At 41.1% G+C, this 20,821-nt stretch overlaps 1 protein-coding gene across 1 annotated transcript; it reads left to right on the forward strand.

Annotated features, from left to right (window-relative positions):
* The first annotated feature begins 3,373 nt into the window (after nt 1-3,373).
* LOC307022453 (uncharacterized protein) lies at nt 3,374-9,064 on the forward strand. Its single transcript, XM_079655262.1, has 3 exons — nt 3,374-3,770; nt 3,917-4,175; nt 4,308-9,064. The coding sequence occupies exon 3, from the start codon at nt 7,110-7,112 to the stop codon at nt 8,211-8,213; it is 1,104 nt and encodes a 367-aa protein (XP_079511388.1). The 5' UTR covers nt 3,374-3,770; nt 3,917-4,175; nt 4,308-7,109; the 3' UTR covers nt 8,214-9,064.
* Nucleotides 9,065-20,821: the final 11,757 nt, after the last annotated feature.

Here is a 20,821-nt window from a genome sequence, read left to right on the forward strand (position 1 = left end):
ATGTCCCTTTCCTGAATCAAACCATTTTGTCCAACTTTTGACATTCATTTACCCATGTTTAGAACACTATTGCCGGGTAGATATTGTATCTTCTCCCCCTGGATGTCCCTGTCCTGAATTAAACCATTTTGACCGACTTTTGACATTAATTAACCCATGTTTAGAACACTATTGCCGGGTAACAATGGTGTGTTTGCACCCTGGATGTCTCTCCCTCTATTCACACCACTTCTGCCCACGTTTGAAACACCTATTCCCGGGTATAAAAGCCATGTTCTGCCTCCTGCTCTCTGGGTCCACTCTCCCTCTATTCACACCACTTTTCCCTGCGTTTCAAACACTTATTCCCGGGTAGAAAAACCATGTCTTGCCTCCTGCTCTCTGGGTAAAATCTCCTCCTATTTACAACACTTTTGCCGACGTTTCAAGCAGTTTTCCCCGCGTTTCAAAAAGGTATTCCTGGGTAGAAAATTCATGTGCTGCATGGTGCTCTCTGGGTAAAATCTCCTCCTATTTACAACACTTTTGCCGACGTTTCAAGCAGTTTTCCCCACGTTTGAAACACTTATTCCTGGGTAGAAAAGCCATGTTCTGCCTCCTGCTCTCTGGGTAAAATCTCCTCCTATTTACAACACTTTTGCCCGCCTTTCAAACACTTATTCCTGGGTAGAAAATCCATGTGCTGCATGGTGCTCTCTGGGTACACTCTCCCTCTATTCACACCACTTTTGCCCAGGTTTCAAACACTTATTCCTGGGTAGAAAATCCATGTGCTGCATGGTGCTCTATGAGTAAAATCTCCTCCTATTTACAACAATTTTGCCCGCCTTTCAAACACTTATTCCTGGGTAGAAAAGCCATGTGCATCACCCTGGATCTCTGCATATGTGCCTGTGAGTCTGAGAACCTGCTAACAGCAGTTACTCTGCTGTTTTTATCTTTTTGTACATTTAATGACTTAAATTTGGATGAAATGGACAGTTTCCGGTCCATACTGACACGTATATGGTCATAACACCGCATGTTTATGCAGTCAAATTTATTTGAATTAAAACAGTTTAATCAACTTTTAACACTCATGTACTCATGATTCAAGCTGCTTTCCTGGGTTCTAAAGTGCTGTGAAGTGCCCTGGAAGTGTCACACCATTTAAACAATGTTTACCCATGATTCAATCTGCTTTCCTGGGTTCTAAAGTGCTGTGAAGCAGCCTGTTCTCTGGGTAAAGTCTGGGTGGAAGAGCCATCTGCTGCATGCAGCTCTCTGGGTCCACTCTCCCTCTATTCACACCACCTTTCCCCACGTTTCAAGCACTTATTCCTGGGTAGAAAAGCCATGTTCTGCCTCCTGCTCTCTGGGTACACTCTGTTTCTATTCACACCATCTTTCCCCACGTTTCAACCACTTAATCCTGGGTAGAAAATCCATATGCTGCATGGTGCTCTCTGGGTAAAATCTCCTCTTATTTACTACACTTTTGCCCGCCTTTCAAACACTTAGTCCTGGGTAGAAAAGCCATATGCATCACCCTGGATCTCTACATACGTGCCTGTGAGTCTGAGACTGCCCTAGAAATGATTTTAAATCATTATTACAGTTATTAAGGGGCTGCAGGAACCCTTTCCCCACGTTCAAACACTTATTCCTGGGTAGAAAAGCCATGTTCTGCCTCCTGCTCTCTGGGTCCACTCTCCCTCTATTCACACCACATTTCCCGAAACTTGTAAAACACTTTCTGCCCTAGAAATGATTTTTTACCATTATTACAGTTATTGAGGGGCTGCAGGAACACTTTCCCCACGTTTCAAACACTTATTCCTGGGTAGAAAAGCCATGTTCTGCCTCCTGCTCTCTGGGTACACTCTGTCTCTATTCACACCACCTTTCCCCACGTTTCAAACACTTATTCCTGGGTAGAAAATCCATTTGCTGCATGGTGCTCTCTGGGTAAAATCTCCTCCTATTTACAACACTTTTGCCCGCCTTTCAAACACTTATTCCTGGGTAGAAAAGCCATGTGCATCACCCTGGATCTCTGCATATGTGCCTGTGAGTCTGAGACCCTGCTAACAGCAGTGACTCTACTGTTTTTATCTTCTTGTCCATTTAATGACTTAAATTTGGACGAAATGCACAGTTCCGGTCCATACTGACATGTATATGGTCATAACACCGCATGTTTATGCAGTCAAATGTACATTTGAATTAAAACAGTTTAATCAACTTTGAACACTCATGTAATCATGATTCAAGCTGCTTTCCTGGGTTCTAAAGTGCTGTGAAGTGCCCTGGAAGTGTCACACTATTTAAACAATGTTTACCCATGATTCAAGCTGCTTTCCTGGATTCTAAAGTGCTGTGAAGCAGCCTGTTCTCTGGGTACAGTCTTGGTGGAGAGCCATCTGCTGCATGGAGCTCTCTGGGTCCACTTTCCCTCTATTCACACCACTTTTCCCCACGTTTCAAGCACTTATTCCTGGGTAGAAAAGCCATGTTCTGCCTCCTGCTCTCTGGGTCCACTCTCCCTCTATTCACACCACTTTTCCCGACACTTTTAAAACACTTTCTGCCCTAGAAATGATTTTTAATCATTATTACAGTTATTAAGGGGCTGCAGGAACACTTTCCCCACGTTTCAAACACTTATTCCTGGGTAGAAAAAAAAGGTGAACTCTGACTTTTGTGACTCTGGAGGATTGACAGGGGAGTTGACAGGGGACTTGTTAGAAATTAAAATCAATGTTTTATGGCATAATTTAGTTTAAACATACCGTCAGCTTGAATGCGGTTTTATTCAGAAAAACGAGAAGTTCTCGCGCACAATCTCTGATGTCAAGCTTTTATTCTGAAAATCCTTCATCTCCGGTTAGCATTTAGCATGTGGCTAATATTCCTTTTCCTATAGAAGTGAATATAGAAGTGAAATGACACGGAGTATTGCACACCGAAACCTACAGATTTTTACACTCCATCTATAGACGTTGAGATATTATTATTGCTGAATATTAAATGAAGGTACAGTTCATTTTAATAAGTTTTGTTTACAGACGTGGGTAGCATATGACAACATCCGGGACTACCGTAAATGATAACTGCCGTAAAGTATTTCCAGTATTATTAAAGTATGGATTACAGCTGTTAAAATGCAATAAATGAAAAGTCATGGAAGACAATATGAGGAGAAAAGGCTTGTTTAGTTATATATTGAATTTACAATGTCTGAATCCTCTGTTATGCGAAACAACGGACATTGAAGACGAGTGGAGGGCCGGCCCTAAGCAGCGCCAACCAGCACACGGGGAGGAGCCATCGGAGGATATTTAAACAGCTGATGTGCTGTTTCTCGCTCTCTCTCTTTGGCTCTCCAGCGCCCTTGAACACATCTGTTTTTCTCTCTGAACCATATCTCTGCTTGTAACATTACCCCGCCATTTTAATTAAAGTACCCATTTAAACCTTATTCCAGAGACTCCATTGGTCTCATTTATCCTAAGCTTCTCTTCTGGACGTGAGAATAACGAACAAAGCTAATAGACTCTACCCGGGTTATGAGGCACTATATTTGGATACTTTTTTTCATTTTCACCCCTTTTCTCTGGTTCTCAAAAAAGTTACTTTTGTGACTCTGGAGGATTAACAGGGGAGTTGACAGGGGACTCTACCCGGGTTACAAGTCACTATTTTCGGATACACTTTTTCATTTCCATGCATTTTTTGATGGATGAATTTGAACTTTTTTTTCTTTCTTTTGGAAGAAAAAAAAAACACTGGTAAGTACTTTTTATTTTTATTTTATAATAGAATGTAATTATTTAATGTTGCTTGGCTTGGATGTTGTTGTATTTACTGGCTTTTTTTTTATGAGTAAAGTATCCAAAATAATGTTTTTAATATACTTACTCATTTCTATTAAAAGGCGTTGAATTCCCCGCGCGAGCTAGCCAGCAGCGACCCCTCAAGAGGACTCCTTTCTGGAGTTTTTACACACACGTCCAGCCCTCGTGTCTGATCTCAGTGTGTAAAACCCGTGACTGGTTCATACACATCCCAAACGAGTCGGACAGACACAGCCCCTCTTCAGCAGGTGGGGGTCGACCCTCAACACAGAATCTGCTTGAGAATCAGGTCGATATTGAACTCATGCCCTGACACACTCCTGACGAGTTATCATACCGGTAAATGCCTTTTATGGTTATTTTATAAGATGAGCGCTAAATGAATTGTTTGTTAAATGTATAATCCTGTGTTCAAAAATACTTATCCTCTTTTTTTTTTTTTTTTTTCTCTGTCTTTTTTTTTCTCTATAGAGCTATCCCCTATTATCAAGAGGACCCCTGCTACTGTTGCGGTCAACTTTTCGGTCACACCAACTGAATAAGCTGGACGGGTCTCATGTAAACTGCTACTGATGTATCCGAATGGTATGTTGGCTTTATGTCCATAAATGTAGAAGCGGTGTGAAATGTTTCTTCAGTGGTGCCACATCTATTTTTGATTTTGTTTTTGTTTGTTTTTTTGTTTTGTTTTTGTTTGAGGGGGAATGATTTCATAAACGGTCAAAACATGGATGATTTAACAGATGTAGACAGGTCTTTTCTTCGGGATATACATAACATAAGTGAGCTAAGCAGTGATGAGGATTACAGGTATGAAGACCTGTCATTTCCTCGCGGGTCGGGCAATATCAGTGAAATAGCAGGCTCAGCTGAAAACGAATCTCCTAGCCCCTCAGAAGCAGAACCCCTCACAGCTAGAGAACTGTCTTTTCTTGAGGATATGCGAAACATGCATGAGGTAAGCAGTGAGGAGGAATACGCTTTTGGAGACATGTCTTATCCTCCGTGTTCAGGCAGTATCAGTGAATCAAATGACGAAGCAACTGTTGCATGCGTACATTCCCCCTCCTCTGAAACAAACTCAATCTCTCCAGCATTAAATGACGCGATGGAATGGGCACTAGACTCTTAGCAGAACCGGGGGCTTTTAAATCAGCTCCCAGACGATGTACTCCATCTGAATGGACAAAATAGCAAAGCTTCAGCCAATGCCGCATTACCAGTTTCCACTGTGCAAGATGGTGGATATATTAGTGACACTCTGAGTGACTCTGAATCATCAGTCTACACAGTCCAAAATGGTGGATATGTTAGTGACACTTCGAGTGACTCAGAATCACCAGTTTCCTCCATGCAAAGTGGTGGACATGTTGATCAGAATGACATTCCGAGTGACTCACAATCACCAGCCCCCTCGTTACAACATGGTGGAGGCGCCAGCCGAAAGGCCTCAACATGTGTTTTCTCTCGACCTGTATTCAATAACAAAGAACTGCGTCAGTCTCTAGTCCTAACTCCTCCTAACGATGGCGTAGACTTTGCGGCCTATTATAGGGTTCTGATGAGCAATGCTATGCTACGTGAGGCTTTTGCACGGGCAGAGAGGGAAGATCTTGTACAGATTGAACTGCAAGGTGAACAGCTACAGGCTAACGTGTCAGCCATTTTAAATGCCCATGGTGTTAATAATCTGAATGATTTTGAGGATGCCCTGTTCAATGCAGTGCAGTCAAATTTGGAGGTAATGGCAGACAGCAATCTTGAGCTTGTGGTGCAAATTGTTCAATCACCCCGTGGCGGTGGTGAGAAACGATTGGCTAGTAAAATGTTGGACAGTGAAATTGTCAGAAAGAAGAAGAGGTTTCTTTACGTTGTTCAGAACCCTTCCAACCAGCTGTGTTTTGCTATTCATTTAGCCATGTTGTTGCATAACAACATCACTGATAGCGAAGCTTATGAACGCAGTATAGAGATTCAGAGGAGAGTGAGTTTGACAGATCAGACAGCTGTTACATTCAACGACATTGATAAATTCGAAGAGAGTTTAAAATGCAAGATTGTGGTGTTTTACAGAGGCGACAATGATCGTGCCCTCTGTAAATTCCAGAGAGACGGCCCCAAACGAGACAAAACTGTTTTTGTTCCTCTTCAAGAAACCATTATTATGGGATTAAAAACTTGAAGGGGGTTTTAGGCTCTCCATATGTCTGCGAACATTGTTATACAGGCTACAGCTCGAAGTGGACACACACCTGTACTGGTCATTGTTTTATCTGCCTTGACCCCTCATGTACTCGGGAAGAGTTTAAACCCATCTTTTGTAAAGATTGTAACAAAACGTGCCGTACGGTTGGCTGCAACTCTCGACATAAAAAACAGACACAGAGAGCATCAGACATTGCCAGTAACTGCGATTTACACAAAAAGTGTGTAGATTGCCGACTTTCTTACTACACCCCCAAGAGTAGTGCAGATAAAACACACAAGTGTGCGGTGAAGAAATGTAAAACATGCGGCGAGAAATTACCCTCTGCTTCTATAGGAGAGTTTGAAAAACATCTGTGTTACATCGGAGTGTTACCCAAAAAGACAGAACACAATGACAACATTGTGTTTTATGATTTTGAGACAATGGTGAGGGCAGAAGGTGTACATGCCCCTTTTTTGGTGTGTACAAAAACCCTTGCAAGTGAAATTTGGGTCGCTGAGGGTGCCGACTGTGCGCTGCAGTTTCTGGCACATTTTAGGGCCCCCAAATTCAAAAATGCAACCTTCATCGCTCACAATGCTAAGGGTTTTGACAGCTATCTCATTATCAATGCAATGATTGAGCAGGGGCTAAAACCCTCTTTGATAATGCAAGGAAGTAAAGTGATCTCTTTTACTGACCAGGATTTCGGACAAAAGTACATAAACTCACTGTCTTATCTCTCTATGTGTTTAGCAGCAATGCCAAAAGCTTTGGGATTTGAAGATAAAATCAAGGGGTACTTCCCTCACGGTTTCAGCTCTGAGGCCAATCTGACTTATATCGGACCTTACCCGCCAGCACACTGTTATGGGATTGAGCGCATGACAACAGATGAAAAGAGTGACTTTTTCACATGTTATGAGACGGTACGCACAGGTACTTTTGATTTTCGAAAGTAGGCATTGCTTTACTGTAAAAACGATGTTGACATTCTTGCCCAGGGCGCCACTTTATTTTGAAAAGGGTTTCTCGAGGAGACAGGAGTGGATCCTTTTAGTCAGGGGACCATCGCTTCTGCGTGTATGAAAGTTTTTACAACAAACTTTCTACCGCCCAAAACCTTAGCAATTCCCCCAACCGACGACTACCGCCGTGAAAACAAAACGTACTCGGACGCAGGTATTCAATGGCTGGAGTGGGTGGCCCGAGCCGAAGGTATATTTATTCAGCATGCGTTGAATGAGGGCGAGAAACGAGTGGGTCGTTTTGTCATGGACGGTTTTGCTGAAGTTGCGGGGGCAAAGATTGCATGGGAATTTCTTGGTTGTTTCTATCACGGGTGCCCATCTTGCTATAAGGGCCATGAGAAAAACCCCTTGACAGGTGGCACATTTGAGCAGCTCCATGCTGCTAGTGAGGAAAAGCTGCATGAGCTACAGTCTGTTCACGGGGCCAAAGTGATCGTTATGCGGGAGCATACGTGGGGTGAGATGAACAAATCCAATCAGGATTTGCAGGCTTTCCTCAGGGAATACAAAGCTCCAGAGCCACTGACCCCTAGGGAGGCTTTGTACGGGGGCAGGACACGTGCAGTGAAGTTGAGGCACACGGCAGCGGCCGATGACCTGGTTCACTATTGTGATTTCACCTCGCTCTATCCTTTTGTAAACTGTACAGGCCTATATCCACTTGGACACCCCCAGATCATATTCCGAGATTTCAAAGATCCTCAGAGTTATTTTGGATTGATCAGAGCCACAGTAAACCCACCCAAGGGCCTTTACTTTCCAGTCTTGCCCTACAGAACTGCAGCGGGCAAGCTAGTGTTCACCCTCTGCCGTACATGGGCTGAGCTTAACAACCAAGTGACAGGAGTTTGGGTGACCGCAGAGTTCAACAAAGCCCTGGATATGGGGTACAAGCTGACTCAGATCACAGAGGTGTGGCATTTTGAGAACAAAAGCGACAGCATTTTTGTAGACTATATACACACATTTTTGAAGGGCAAACAAGAAGCATCAGGTTATCCTTCAGAGGCCGCAGATGATGAGAGCAGAAAAAATTATGTGACAGACTACCATGCTAATCAGGGGATCTTGCTGGATGCAGATCAAATCAAATCAAATCCAGCCAAAAGACAAGTGTCAAAACTATGTCTCAACAGTTTCTGGGGCAAATTTGCTTAGTTGACTCAGACTAAGATTGTGACCAAAACAGAAGAATTTCTTAACCTCTTGTTTTCAGCTAAACATAAGGTTAAGTATTTCTCATTCCTCAACGACAGGACGGCTCTTGTTCAGTGGTGTTACGGAGAAAATTGCTATTCTCCTCCCAACAAGGTAGATAACATATTCATTGCAGCATTCACCACAGCGTATGCCGGACTGAAACTATACAGTGAGTTGGAGAAATTACAGCACAGAGTTTTCTACTACGACACAGATAGTATAATCTATGTGACAAGACAGGGGGAGACTCCACTGCCCATGGGGGTTTATCTGGGGGATCTGACAGATGAACTGGGGGGCGACACGATTGAAGAGTTTGTTTCAGCAGGCCCTAAAAGTTATGCTTACCAAACCAAAAATCAGAAAAAGGTTGTGATGAGAGTGAAAGGGATCACACAAACTCACGAATGTTGTGAACAAGTGAACTTTGACAGTCTAACAGATCTGGTGGAAGGCTACGTTCAAAACTCTGAGAGGGGGAGGGTAATTGAGGCTCCGCAACACAACATTGTACGGAATAAAGAGGGTTTTGTTTTGAGAAATGTGTCATTCACCAAAAAGTTCCGAGTTGTGTTTGATAAGAGACGTCTGCCTTTTGGGTATTGAGAAATAATATGAAGAGACAAACATTTTTTCACCCAGCCAAATAGATTTTGAGCCCAGACTACGTGTTCCTTTTTCTTGTTTAGTAGTTGGTCCCAGTGGGTGTGGAAAAACTTTTTTTGTCAAGAATGTATTGCAAAATTGTATAGCCTCAAAATATTGTGTGGATTTATACTTCTTTCCAGCCCATGTATGCAGAACTGCAGGAAAAGAATAAAAATATGAAATTCATCAAAGGTCTGCCTGAATCATTTGAAGACGAATCTCTATTTCCTCCTAATCAGAGTCATTTGATTATATTGGACGATGTTATATTTCAGGCCTCCGAGCATCCGGAAGTAGTCAGACTTTTCACCCAATACCGTCATCACAGGAATATGAGTGTTATGATGCTTACACAGAATGTTTTTCATCAGGGGAAAAATAGTCGTACCATTAGTTTGAATACTAATTACATGGTCTTGTTTAAAAAACCCCGAGACAGATTGCAGATGAACATACTTGCTCAGCAAATATACCCTGGCAATAAATCATTTTTCCTACAGAGTTTTGAAGACGCCACCAAAGAACCTCACGGTTATTTAATCGTAGACATGACCCCCAGCTGTCCAGACATCTACAGACTTAGATCGGGATTGTTGTTTATGTACCAAAACCGAAAACTTGAAACAGTATGTCAGCCCGTTTAAAACGAAACATGCCGATGCTGAAGGCCTTTTGTAACGCCAAGCCCTCGAAGCGCAAGGATATACTCAAGAATTGCTCCACGGATTTTCTTCAATCACTCTGTGAGCTGTCTTTAAATCTTCTAAAGGGTAACATTCCACTATCTGGTGCTCAGTATAACAAACTGAAAAAACAAAAGAAGATTATCAAACTCTTGGCCAATAAAAAGGCCAACTTTAAAACTAAATTTAAGGCCTTAAGAAAGCAATCTGGAGGCTTTCTTCTGCCTCTGCTAGGTGCTGTGATTCCCGTTTTAGCGCAGCTTTTAGGAGGACTCATTCGACCATGAGTCAAAAGATGTTTTTGTTATCACCTCACCAGTTTAATCAACTCAATCAGGCGGGTGTAACTAACCCCCATAGTAAGGAAACAATGAGACGCACTGCCGAAGATGCTCTGGATGAAAAAATGAGAGCGGTGTTAAACGAAACAGGACCCTCTTATGAAAAAATAAGAAAATACAACGGCTTGCTGCAGCTATATCTCAACTTACTCAAACAAGACGGGAAGGAGGAACGACATATTGCTTTAACTCTACCCGAAGACACGGGGTTGGTAAAAGGAGAAGAAAAGGATGACATGTCCAATGATAAAATAAAGAACGAGGTACTTCAACACCTCCCTAAGCATTACCGTAAGAATGCAGAGTACATTATGAGTAAATTAATCACGAGTACAGATGGATGGACCCCCACGGGGGAATTTGTAGAAAAGGCTACAGCTGTAAAAGGTTCACACATGTTAGATTTATTTAGACATCTGTCGTCCTTGTATAAAACAAATGTCCAGGAGCCTAAAGGCTGTTTTTTTTTTTAAATAGTATGAATGAGCTCAACATTCCTTTATCAGCTTTTCAAAACCTACACGCTCGTGAACAATATCGTGTAGTCAAAGAGGGCGAACTATATGGAGAAAATATGCCCAAAAGAAGAAGAAGAAGAGGAAATAATAAGTCATCTCCAACGACCCTCAGCCGTGAGGTGTCAGGAACCCTAGACACCGCAGATGCGGAAGAACCTCAGAGTGCCCCTCTTAAGAAGAAAAGAATAAGGAAAGATAGAAAAATAAGCCCCAGCTGGTTACATTTTACCCCATAAAGTTGTATTCTATTTTTGTTTTCAATAAAAGACAGAGTCACCTGAATTAATTTTGTCTTCAGACCTTTTTATTTTTTATTTTCTAAATTTTGTAACAATCTTTAAACATTTGTAGAGAGCAAACAATGTGGTTAAAATGAGTGTCTTTATGACGTCTCTCACACCGTTGGTATTTTTTCACAAAATTAGTTACAGCAGCATCATTTTTTTATCACATCATCTTGATACAGAGACGACACATTTTCGTAAGACAACCCAGACGCTCTTTTACATAGGTAGAAAACACAATGCTGACCACAGGCTGTAGACATGACATTCTGAAGCTGTTGATTGTGGTGTAAAATAGTTTTACATTGTTTTTCTAGAAATTGGAGGATGCTTTTGGGGTAATGACTAAAATCGGGAGGAAAGCCAAAAGAATCAAAAAAAGTTCCCACATCGTCCTCCTCTAAGCTCACTGCTAGCCAGTGTTCTCCCGGCATGTGGGAGGGGTGGGTATTTACAATCATGTATACAGGGTATCTAAATAATTGTTTTACCCGGGGTAGCTGATCTGACGCCCACACCCCACCAAAAGAGTCTCCCACCATATGACGTAGCAGACTATCCAATTGATGATTATTCATGGTGTAATATCTTCTTAGTAATAATCTACCAACACTTGACGTTTTGAATTAATCTCCAGAATCGAATCAAAACAAGAATATACGATTAAAGTGGTAGTCTGTGGTAGCGGTACTCGAAATCTCATTTCCAATCTTAAACTACCGCTTGTAATAGGGGACAATGCGTCAGCATCTTCCCCTGCAGTGAGATTAAATACGAATAATGAGTATCCTTGTTCGAAATCCTCTCGGTCGATACACAGAGGTAAGTCTTTCATGTGTCTCCCTGTAGCCGTAAACATGTTGTAAAACTCTCTGACTGAAGACCCCTGGTTAAATTGAGGTTGGAATGCTTTGGCCGGTAGGCCTATTTGCCTACCGTCCTGACACAAAGCCATGAAGGAAATTAAAAGGTGAAAGCGTTCTCCTTCCGGTGAAGGCTTCGTGATTTACCATACCCAATACTATGTATTTAGGCATATTACCCAGAAAGAGATTTTCTTGGGTGCATATTCTGGAATTCACCGGGATGCTGTATGTTTTGATATTCACGCGAGATAAAGGATAGAGGGTGTTCCCTCTCATCAGAGCCGCAGCATGACCTAAACGCACAGCAGGGAAGATGGTGGCTTTCTTAATAAAAAAGGAGGCCCCCAGTATTTTTAGACGGTATGTCGAATCATTTGCACACATCAGAGTAAACGCATCGTTAGATCTGGTGAGCTTGATTCTCAAATCTACAGAGTTCAGGAGAAGCCTCTCGCTGAAAAATATATCGGTGTGTAGGGCCCCCATTAGATGGAGTTCTCGAGATTCAGCTGTGAATACAGCTCTCTTTACTAGACCCTTGTTAGGGCCATTGGCGATCACTATGGAGTTCATAGCTCCCGCGGTGTCTTTATAAAATAAACCGGCAGTGAACTGAGTTTTTAAAGTAGAATCAGAGTAATTCAATAGCGTTTCAATCATCGCTCTGTAAGGATGAGTCGAGCTGGACTGAGAAATCAGCCTGTCCCCTAGAATAACGTCGCATTGGTTAAAAATTGTAGTCAGTGGATAATTGACGAGGGCCACGGGGGCATCAGCTGCCAGATTAGTCCCAATGGCGTTGGTTATTTTGATCCTGAGATGCATCAAGGTGTTATTCATATCGAGGTATTTATCCCCGTCCCCGGGAATGAAAAATTCAATGGGTCCTTCATCTGTAATGGCAGACAACGGAAGGACCTCTGTGTAGTGTTTTTCATCGATAGAAAGCTGCGTCATGGGAGCCAAAATTAAATCTAGCTCTGCCATACTGCATTCAGCAGATTTGTGATGTAAAAGAGCCATATTTAACACTCTAAAATATATCTCTCCCCAATAGAGAACCGCAGTGATGCGTCGTAAAACCAGGAAGTAAGTTAGCATTTTTAGCACTTCCAGTTCCTTCCTCAAAAAGCAATGCATTTTTTCCATAGGGTTTTGGAAAATAGCTCGAAATAAGGTCTGTGGTTGACACAAATTTAAGAGATAAGTCACGTTTTGTTCTACGACATTAAATACATCAGCAGTGACCCCACTGGGGATCTTTAAAGAGTTTACGTGTCTGAAAACAATGGTTGTTACCGAGTGGCTGAATAGGATGACATAAATTGTCGAGGCGGTTGTACGTCATTACGCAGAACACGTAAACACTCCCGCTAAGTTTGTTTTCCCCTGTGTTCTGCTTGAAAGCAAGTACCTGCCTATCTTTAGTATCTGTACATCTATATCTGACAACTAGAATCTGTATTTTTGAAATTGTCCTTTTTAACACAGTAGTTTTACAAATTATAGAATAATTAATTACCAGTGTTTTCCAATTTTACTCGGCAGTTCGTTTCGTTAGCTAACGTTAGCTAAAGCTAGCGCTACTAGTTAGCTACGCAATGGTTTGTTGCTTTGCTCCCGGTTGCAGCCACAGGTCTTCGCATGAAACGTGCTTGTTCTATCGTTTCCCGGACAATGTTTTCCAAAGGGTAGTCTGGATTCGTGCCATGAGGTAAGCTGACGTTACATTTTTGTCCATGTCACGGTGAAATGTAAATGATGGGTAGTGACTGTATCGCCGTTTTAGAGATGGCGCTGCTGAAAAGACCGCAACATAAGTAAAGATAATGAATACATCCTATTAAAACCTGTGTGGCTTATATGATAAGTCTAATTAGTACAAGCAGCATAACGTTTCACCATGTAACTAAAGATTGTAGTCTGGGAAATCAGTTTGACATATTGAACTAATAACAAATCACCTCTGGCTGGCAGAGAACTCTCTGCTCCATAGCTTCTCTTGGACGTAAAATCACATGTATATTTTACATTTATATTCAATTTAATATTCCATCCCTCACATACTTTTTTATATAATAACATATATTTTATTTTTCTTCTTATGCTGCTGCAACACAAACATTTCCCAAATTGGGATCAATACAGTAATATCTTATCTTAATTAATTAAGAAATATAACTATTATAATTAGTGTAGCAGTGTTAGAAATTAAAATCAATGTTTTGATGGTTTAATGTAGCTTAAACATACCGTCAGTTTAAACACTCTTTTATACTGAAAAACCAGAAATTCTTGTGCACAAGCAGTTAAGCTTTTATTCTGAAAATCCTTCATCTACGGTTAGCATTTAGCATGTGGCTAATATACGATTTCCTAAAGAGCTGAATTGAGTAGCGAAATGACATGGAGTGGTGCAAACCGAAACCTACTGATTTAACACTACAACTATAGATGTCGAGATACTACCATGCTGAATATTAAATGAAAGTACAGTTTATTTGAATACATTATTGTTTACAGACGAGAGTAGCATGTGACAACATCCGGAAACCAAACCAGCCGTGAAGTATTTTCTGTATGTTTTAGAGTATTGATTACAGCGTTTAGAATGTGTTACATGAAAAGTGATGAGAGAGAATATGAGGAGAAAAGGCGTGTTAAGCATATGTTGAAGGTGAAAAGTACCAATCCTCTGTTTAAATGCAACAACGGACATTAGAGGCGAGGCGAGCCGGCTGGCGGGGAGGAGCCAGCAGAGGATATATAACGGCACCGAACGGGGGATTCGCGCTTCTCTTCTTGCTCAGGAGAGCCAGATCACAGCTGTTTTCTGCCGGAACAATATTCTGTCTGTAACACTACCGCGCCTTTTTTAATTAAAGTATCCCATTTGAATCTTTTCAGAGACTCCATTTAGTCTCATTTTAAAGCTTCTCTCCTGGACGCGAGAATAAAGAACATATTTAACAATTGGGACCCGGACGTGATCTCGTTTCAGCGGGAGAGCAGTTGCAGTTTTCAAAGGAGCTTGAACAATGCTGGCAGACATACACTCGGGCCCAAACAGAAAGGTAAAGAAGTACCTGTTTATTCAAAATCTTCAATAGATTACATAGTGAACAATAGGAGTGTGTGTCTGTCTGGTAAGTTGGCACCTGAGAAAGACTGCCTAAATTTAAGTTAAAACAAGCCTAAATTGGTAAACATTGGTATCCTACCACGTGGCGTTGCTTTGTTACAGGCAGGGTGAGTTCAATTTCTTTTTTTTCTATTTAACCCTGCATGCTATTCGTTTGTCTGTTATTACATGTCGGCTAGAGGCCAATCACTTATATAGGTGTCTTTTGTTGCGTTTTACGTTTTACGTGAATCGTTTTAGGCCATTAAGCAGTCGGGACTGCTTGAGGCAAAGACACAGCCAAAGTTTGAAGCTAAGGTTATTGGAGTGAGTGTTTTGTGTTAACAACAGTGTGAGGCTGTTTTAAAAAAAGTCCTTTTTCAAGGAAAAGGCCTGAGGAGTTTGAAGCTTTCAGTGGTTACTTTATTTCTGTTTTCAAAAAGACATTGCGTTGTGGATTACGGCAGGAAGTGCGACATTTGTGCGTTAGATAGACGATATTCTTCTGATTGTGTTTGGATAGCGTCCCATTTTGTCCCATAAATAGCGTGTTTAAACAGAAGAGATGACCATACTGGCTCTTAAAGTCAAAACACTTACGTACATGGGTAGAGGGCTATGACGTAAGGGTATAAGGCCCATTTATCATTGTAAACTAAATAGAAATGTTATTTTAAACTACAGTGTTGTGTGTTGAATTTACTAGACAAAATATCACCTCACCATTATTTCAACTCCAGGTGTTTTCTCAAATCCCTTTGTTCTTCAGGTCAAAGGTTGGAAAACCAGTTGCCATCTTGTCTTGACCTCATGTTCACAGTGAGCCACACGGCAGTCGCCATTTCATGAAATGCTAATTGGAGTACTCTGTTTGCTTTAACACACTGAGGCTAGGCATTCCATCTTCTAAAGAACATCATACTTCTTGTTAGAGTTAGAACTATTGGCAGTACTTCTGCTGGTAAATGTGTATTGGCGGTTTTGTGAATATTCTTGTTTGCAAATGTGTTTTGGCGGTTATGTGCTGTGTTGTTTAACCATAGTGTAATGTTCTTCCTATTTTAAAGATATTTTTAAGGAAACTAAGTTTCTCCTTGTTAAAAACGAGTCAGTTTTGCAACAGCTATTCCCTAGTGCAGGGGTCTGCAACCTTTTTGACCAAAAGAGCCATTTTGCTCCTTTTTCCCAAACATTTTTTTGTCTGGAGCCGCAAAACATATTTCATAGCTTGATAGCTAATAAAGTTGTATTTATTAGGCTATTTATTACATTATATAAAACTGTTAACCTCTAATAAGAAACAAAGAACTCCTATAAGGAGAATTACAAATAATACACAGGACTACTTTAAAATAAATTAAACACAGCACTTGAGGAGTCATCTGCACATTTGAAGGAAAAAAAATATTATTAAAATGGGCCGACTTTGAAATAAATAAAACAGATAGCTGCACCCTAAAAAGAGTTAAAGGTAGGGTAGGTAAGAATGGAGAAACCAGCTCGAGTGCGCTAGAATTTGAAAATACACAACCGGAACAAATAGGCCTCTTCCTTCAGACTTTCTTACAGAGTCCCTCCTCCAACACACACGAACGCGCACATGACCAATGAGGGCACGAGATAAATGTGTGCACAGATGGAAGGCTGACAGGCAGGTAGGCCATCCAGTTACTTTAGCCGGCTCAGATGATTGGTCGTGCTTTTTACAGCGCTACGGCTTCCGCAGATTAATTTGTTTATGTATTTATTGTCAAAGCATTTAATATATTCAGTGCTATCGGGACGTTAAGAGCATTCCATGGAATATAACAAAAACTGTTTTCTGAAATAAATTACATACCCCATTGAATTATGACTGAAGATCGTCAGCTGTCTTCCTCTCCCGTGTTGTTCCTCGATACGTAAAGGCTGCAGCACCTTTGACAACTTCTCTCTACGTATCAAACATACCGGTAAACCAGCATCGTTTGCTGTGAAAGCAGATAACTCTGTCCACACAGAATTAAATCCTGTGTTCCTCCGGTACTTTTCTATGATTTATCCATAGTTCGCTCATAGAGCTGGGGGTCAGGTTATTCGCCTCCAAGAAAAGGCGCTCGCGCGGGACCGTAGCAGGATGTGACGCATATTTGAGTTGACCTAATTAAAACCGTTTTGTTTTGTATTTATGTGTCACAGTATCACCTCAAAATACAAGATACGAAACATTTTCAACCATGCAACAAAATATAAATAGTCCTAAAAATACTTTTATTTAATCTCCTTCTTATTTTTGTCTAAACTCAAGGGAGCCAGAGCAGAGGGCTTAAAGGGCCGCATGCGGCCCGAGGGCCGCGGGTTGCCGACCCCTGCCCTAGTGGATTAAGCTGGAAATTAAAATAGCGTACTCTGGTGGTAGTACAGAATTATTACCCAAATAGAAGAAACACCATAACATTGTGAAGTATAATTTTAAGTGTTATAAATAAACACATGCTTGATCGCCAAGGCAGAATTGCAAGTGGTTTCTAATTATAAGAGAAGAAACTTTACATAATACTTTTTCAAACACCAATTTATTGAAGCTAACACAAGTGGTGACATTAGCATAATTTCATACATTTCGGTATGCACTGTACACAGGAGATTTGGATTTGAACCAAATTCATATTTCAAAGTCAAAACCATACACGGTACAACTTTATTTTAACATTTCATATTTTAATTTTGCACATTTTTATATATTAAGGCGAGACACGGCAGGCAAAAACATCGTTTTTCATGCCCATGTCAATTTGGAGATTTTGTGCTATTTTGATTCAATAAGATGTTTTCTTTCAGGCTTTTGGAAGGAAAACGTACAAAATACACATTTAGGTGTTTATTTTACTATAATTTGTCTATTTCCGTCGGTAGATTTCTCCTAAATTCACCAAAAGTTAGCAATCTAACGTAACATAAAGTGCCGTGACCGCTGTTTGCTCCATGTCATGAGAGGTACCGTTGGAAAGCTCAGGTTCTCCTGCACAATCTCATCGGATCCAAATATGGTCATTTCCTTTGTATCAGCAACCAATCGTGAAAGTACAAAGGGGTCATCTGACCAAAGAACGGAATCTTATTGGCTGGTGTCAATTTCTGACAACGTGATTCGTTCAGATGCGTCACGTGGTGCGCCATGACACTTCCTTGTTTATATTTGCGCTGAAAATTTTAATCTCAAAATGCCGAAACATCCGCGAAAAAATCGTTCAAAGAGAAGAGGACAACAATTGTCACTTGCACGTAGCAAGGTAGCAGACAAAACAAATGACCCCGAACCTGAAAAACCTTCACTTAGTGCGTCAATGCGCAAGCTGTCACCCAAAGAGCAGGAGGGTTTAGATAGCGCCACACAGCAGTGGCTGATAATACATGTAGCGCGGCTGAATGAACTGCTCAGTGGGTTGATTTGCCCAAATTGCGCAGGGACAGGGCTCAAAGTTAACATCGATCCGCAAAACCATGGTTTCTGTAGCAGCTTAATTTTAGAGTGCAGTCTGTGTGATGGTGGGTACCGCAAAAGTGTGTACACATCTACACGTCTTCAAGACGAAACCAGGAAGGATGTTGCTTTTGATGTGAATGTGAGAATGGTGCTCTTAGCGCACGAGTTAGGCTTGGGCTATGCAGCTCTGAAGAAAATAAGCAAAGTGTTGGGGATTCCTGCACTTCATCTCAAAACCTATCAGAGACATGACAAGAGAGTGACAGGTATAGAAACAGGATTGAGACTAAGAAAACTTGAACTATTGAATTCAGAGTATAACTTATCAGGACATTCAGTTGACTTATTTTTTTCTCTTATTAGTGGCAGAAATAGAGAGAGGCCTGGAGTCACTTCACATGACAAGGGAGCAGGTCAGGCAGGCTTATGCAGATGTGGACCCAGATGTTGCAGAGTTGCTGAGGGAGGATGCAGAGGCAGTTATAAACATCAGCGTGTCATTTGATGGCACATGGCAAAAGCGAGGCTTCACATCCCATTATGGGATCGGTGTGTGCATTGACATCCTTACTGGATTGGTGATAGACTATGAAATCCTATCATCCTATTGCCATGCTTGTGCTCTAAAGGGAAATGCCAAGCAAGAGCAAAAGATTACAGAAGAGGAGTATGACAGTTGGCGACAGACACATAGTGATTGTGCAAGAAACTTTGCAGGGTCTAGCAAGGCAATGGAGCAGGAGTCAGCCAAGAGGATGTGGGCCAGGTCTGTGAATCGCCACCAGGTGCAGTACACAGAGATGTTGTCAGATGGGGATAGCGCAGCATTTAGGGAGGTGGTTGCACTGAACCCATACCCTGGGCATGAAGTGGTGAAATTAGAGTGCATTAATCATGCCCACAAGCGAATGGGTACAGCACTCAGAAAAATGAGTTCACAGAAAAAGTTAGGAGGGAAGGGTGTAGGGAAGCTGACTGCAAAGAAATGCAAAACTTTGCAAAATTATTACAGGGGGGCAATTCTCAACAACCAGGGTTCAATCGATAAAATGAAGGGAGAAATATGGGCAGGTCTCCTCCACGGCATGTCTACTGATGACAGCCCCTTACACACCAGGTGCAATCCCTCCTGGTGTTGGTATAGGAAAGCAGAGGATAATGGGGAAACACCTGGTAGCCACAAAGAACATGCTGGAAACTTTTTAAAGCGAGAGGTGGGGGAGAAGCTTATCCCTGTGTACCACCGCATGTCAAGTGACAGCCTGCTCCAGAGAATGCAGCATGGAGGTACTCAAAATGCCAATGAGTGCCTGAACTCTGTGATATGGGCGCGGTGTCCAAAAACGGTCTGTGTGGGGAAAAGCAGGGTTGAGGCAGCTGCAAGTATGGCCATCTCCACCTTTAATGAAGGTGCCTCTGCCATGCTGGCTGTTATGGAGAAGTTGTGGCTCCAGAGCACAGCTGTTACTGTCAGCGCAATGAGACAAAGTGATTTGCTGAGAATTTCAAAAGCTGAGGCCATTACATCTGCTAGTTTGAAATATAGGCGCAAGAGTCTAAGCACAGCAAAAAAGGTGAAAAGACATCAGCAGGAGATGCAGGAGGGGCCTACTTATGAAGCAGGCATGGACTAGGGTGGCAGTTCTGCAGTGCGTGTGTTACTGTGGTCGTAGTGTGTGTGTGTTACTGTGGTTTTGTTCATCAGGTACATACTGTGTTACTCAGTTTTCAGTTGTATTGTGTTTTATATGTTCTATATTGTTGTTGTTGTTGTAAGTATTAGATTAGATATTGTGTCTGAAAATAGTGTCTTCCAATAAAAAAAATATGGAATTTGACAATACATATCTTTAAAGGTCGTTTTCTCAAAATGAGTTTTTTCTCCTACTCTGAGCACAAAATGTCCACTTCAGTAGCACGTAGACACACCAAACCTTCCAGTTATATTCCTATCCATATTCTGAAGGCTTTTACAGAAGGGTTTGTTCATTTATCATTCATAGCCTGAATTATATAACATTTTATACCTAAAAACATGGCGAAAATTGATATTTTAGGGCTGTTGACAGTATTTTCTGATTTATTTAGTGATAAAAAGAGATATAAAAAATCCCTTCTGTAAAAGCCTTCAATTCTAATATGACAACAAAATGAAACAAGAATTTTGAACCTGGCTTTATCCAATAAAAAAAATTAGTTTCCTGAAATGTGTTAAAATATGCGCATATTTAATGAGATTATGGCTAATTTGCATATTTAAACATGCTATTTCTGAAAACTTGTAATACAAAAAACAATTGCCTTATTGTAAGTAATTAACTGGAGAAATTTCTAGCTGATATCTTTAAGTTAAAAAAATTACCCTATTCACCTGTAGTGTCTCGCCTTAATTAACTTTATTAATATTTTACCTTAAACTTAAAAAAATAAATAAATCTATAATTAAAACATATTTTATAAAACCTTGAGCAAAAAAAAAAAAAAAAGATTTAAAGTTCGGACGAACAGCAACGAAGGTGCTAGTCAGAAGATTAGTGCTTCATCTTTGATAAGTTCATAAATAATTAGAGAACATGTCACCAAAACAAACTAAGTTGAGACTAGACGCAGGGCCAGGCTCAACAGCAGATATCAAGGGA

The sequence above is a fragment of the Notothenia rossii genome (genome assembly GCF_949606895.1).
Source record: "Notothenia rossii genome assembly, chromosome: 10".
NCBI lineage: Eukaryota > Metazoa > Chordata > Actinopteri > Perciformes > Nototheniidae > Notothenia > Notothenia rossii.